The sequence below is a fragment of the Phoenix dactylifera genome, chromosome 1, assembly GCF_009389715.1.
Source record: "Phoenix dactylifera cultivar Barhee BC4 chromosome 1, palm_55x_up_171113_PBpolish2nd_filt_p, whole genome shotgun sequence".
Taxonomy (NCBI): Eukaryota; Viridiplantae; Streptophyta; class Magnoliopsida; order Arecales; family Arecaceae; genus Phoenix; species Phoenix dactylifera.
The window spans coordinates 1,664,857-1,667,960 of record NC_052392.1 but is presented as its reverse complement, the minus strand read 5'-3'; the positions used below and the strand labels follow the sequence as shown (position 1 = coordinate 1,667,960).

At 37.2% G+C, this 3,104-nt stretch overlaps 1 protein-coding gene across 1 annotated transcript; it reads right to left on the bottom strand.

The window, feature by feature from the left end:
* Positions 1-1,072: 1,072 nt before the first annotated feature.
* LOC120104200 lies at positions 1,073-2,162 on the bottom strand. Its single transcript, XM_039114869.1, has 3 exons — positions 2,008-2,162; positions 1,500-1,724; positions 1,073-1,195 (listed from the first exon to the last, which is right to left on the bottom strand). Exons 1-3 carry the CDS (start codon positions 2,074-2,076, stop codon positions 1,073-1,075), a joined length of 417 nt encoding a protein of 138 aa, XP_038970797.1. The 5' UTR covers positions 2,077-2,162.
* Between the last annotated feature and the right edge of the window lie 942 nt (positions 2,163-3,104).

Genomic DNA, 3,104 nt, shown 5'->3' with positions numbered 1-3,104 from the left:
ACCCAACTGACAATAAGTAAATAAACTCAATCAATATAAAATAAACCCAACTAAAATAAATCAATTTAAAATAAAATCAGACTGGCTGAATCGGCTGGGACCCGTTGAACTGGCTGGATCCTGTGGCGACAGGCTGACTTGGCACCGGTGTCCGCACCAACTCTCCCCGGATGGAAAGAAGTCGATCTCGACGAAAGCGGCTTGGTAAAGCCCCAGTAATACTCCAACAAGTCCGGGTCAATCGGTGGTATCTCCTCGTGCTGGATCCAACTGTAACCGGACTTTGGTCGTCCACGCCAACGAACTAGAAAATGCTCACTACCAGAAAACACGCGTATAGTGACGGAAATTTCCGTCACTATACCATGTTTCCGGTCACTAATACGGAATTTGTGACCGGAGCTCCCGTCACTGAATTGGTTACAAAAACACGCGTCACTAAATTCTCAGTGACGGCGCCGATTTCTGTCACTCAACTCCGTGACAGAATCACCGTCACTAAACCATTACAAATCCAAAAATTAAATATTTAAGAAATTATATATTTTCCGTCACTAACCAGTCATTGAGTTAGTGACGAAGGTAACTTGGTCACTGATTTTGTCACAGAATTCGGTCACAAATTTGGTCACTGATCTGTCACAACCTTCAGTGACAAATTTAGTCGTCACAGACATGGTCACAAATTTTGTCACTAAATTTGTTATTAATTCCGTCACTGATCTAGTGACAAGGTTACCGTCACTAATTTGTCACAACTCACTGAGCAGAATCAATTTTTAGTAAACAAAATTCTGTTACTAAATTTATGGTTGCTCGTCACAATACTTGGTAAACAATTCAGTAACCAAATTTAGTCACTGATCACATTCCAATAACCTGGTATATTTGGTACATTGATTGGCTCATAATAATAATAATAATATCATTAATAGTAAAGGCATTCAATATTACGCAAAAGTTTTTTAACATGTCATTCAAAATAGGCATCAACATGTCCTAAATCCATCAAAATCAAAGTACAAAAAGTATGTCATAACAGAGATTTCATTCTTCCTAGAAATGTAAAGACCTATCCTAGGATTGCTCTCTTGAGGGCATCCTTGCTCGGGACAAAACCCTTGGCCAGCATGCTGCTCACCACATCCTCTGCCTTCCTCACTGTAGACTCAGTTGATGAGAGCTTCCCTTCCTTCTGCAGCACCAGAAAAAAAAGAAGATGGGAAGACAAAAACAGTGAAACCTTTTGAATTAATATAAGTAGGTTGAAATTACAAAACTGGAACTGGAAAAACAAAACAAAACAAAAGAACCAACAAAACAAAATGATGGAGGTAGATCACTTAATCTTTGCGTACTGTCAATTTTTGTTTCGCTCTTGCCAAATGTGGGCAAATGGTCATTGTGTCTTTTTGATTTTATGTTTTAATAAATCTAGCCTCTTCTTAGATTTGTGAGGAGTTAAAATTCAGAAATAATTTGATTAGTCAGTGACCAACTTGTGTTAAACTACAGTTCTTCAAGAACATAAAGAACTCTACCCATACCCAGCGAATGGCTTCTGGCTTGTATTTCAATCTCCATTTCACAGTCTCTTTCAGCATTTTACTTGCCTTTTCTGCATTCCAGTTTCTTGACCGGAGGTACCTTGATATTGAAACATCTGAACAGAAGTCTGGCAGTGCTTCCGACAATGGACCAATCATCCTTCGAACTTCATTTATCTGCTTGGAAAAGGCATCAACATTACCTATATATGATAAGCATGATACAACAGGAACCCCTTAACAATGTTGTGAGACATAATATTCCATAAAGATCTGAACATGCTTTCTCAGAAAAAGGAAGGAGCTTAAGATGCTCTTCAAATGAAAACTATAAGATGCTTTTCAAGTGAACACTATAAGATGCTTCAAGTGATAACCAAAATTCGGAATGAAGATGTCATGCATAAAACTTAAGAGGCATAAATAGAAGCATTTAGTTGGTTAAAATGAGTATGTTTACCTTTGCTTGCTGTTCTTCAGGAGACAAGGCTTTCTCAACAGCACTCGATCTTGATTTTCTCAAAGGCATTGTTATATAATTTAGCAAACTTCTGGAAGATCTAAAAATTAAATTAAAATGAGTACATCTGTATACCAGTAAGAAGATCAATAACAAAGATTGAATTTGCCTGTGAGGGAAATTTCTAGCTAAATGAATCAGCAGAATCAATATATTTTATTTCATAGAAGAGAGTCTAGCTCCTATGTAAATAACTTTAAATACCCAAATGTAGCCTATCTGGAAGAAAAAGAAATTAAGTTTCATTGATGTACATGATGCTGTTAGATATATGTTTTACATGATTCAGGGCTTATCTATCTTGTGCTGAGATTATTTTTCCAACAAAGCAATGAAATGTTTAGAATCAATTATAAAGAGAGAAAATTATACAGCCATCAATTCTTACACAGATACAGTAAATTGACTAAAGAGAAGCATATTCAAATGACATGTTAGACAAATTAAGAAAAACATGAACATTCAATTAGACTTACATCTTGTAAGGATCTGAAACCAGTAGGTTTTGGTATCGGAATCAACACCTGTGCACAAAATCAAAAGAAAAACAAACAAATAAAGAACAAATCATGAGGGCGGAAAACCCTAGAAGTATGAACTATAGCGCTAAACAAAAATCTCTGCTGTATATCCACAAATTGCAGCCTCCTGGAAGCGGCGGAGACCTTTTTCTTCAACCAAAAAATTACCCTATTACATCAAAAACCACAGAATCATCCAAATCTCTGTTGTATATCCACAAATCGCATCACAAGAAAAAAAAACCCCAATAATTAAGCTTACGTTCCACCATTTTATATGAACCAGACACCGAAATCACCCAGAAAAAAATATAAAAAGTAACAAAGGGACAAGCACGGGTACCTCAAGCAATATCACAAGCATTTCATCAAAAATCCGAGGCGAAGAGATCTTATCAGAAAGACCGCCCCGATCTCGAGCATTTCACGAGAGATACAGAACGAAATCCCGCGATGCTGGCCTCGGACGTGAGCTCTCGAAGCGAGAATCCGTATTCGAGGAGACTCGAAGAAGAT

Coding starts and splice junctions, on each gene's coding strand:
- LOC120104200 (XM_039114869.1), bottom strand. CDS start 2,076: ATGCCTTTGAGAAAATCAAGATCGAGTGCTGTTGAGAAAGCCTTGTCT. Junction 1,725..2,007: donor CTGAAGAACAGCAAGCAAAG/GTAAACATACTC, acceptor TTTTCCAAGCAG/ATAAATGAAGTTCGAAGGAT. Junction 1,196..1,499: donor AGAACTGTAGTTTAACACAA/GTTGGTCACTGA, acceptor CTGGTGCTGCAG/AAGGAAGGGAAGCTCTCATC.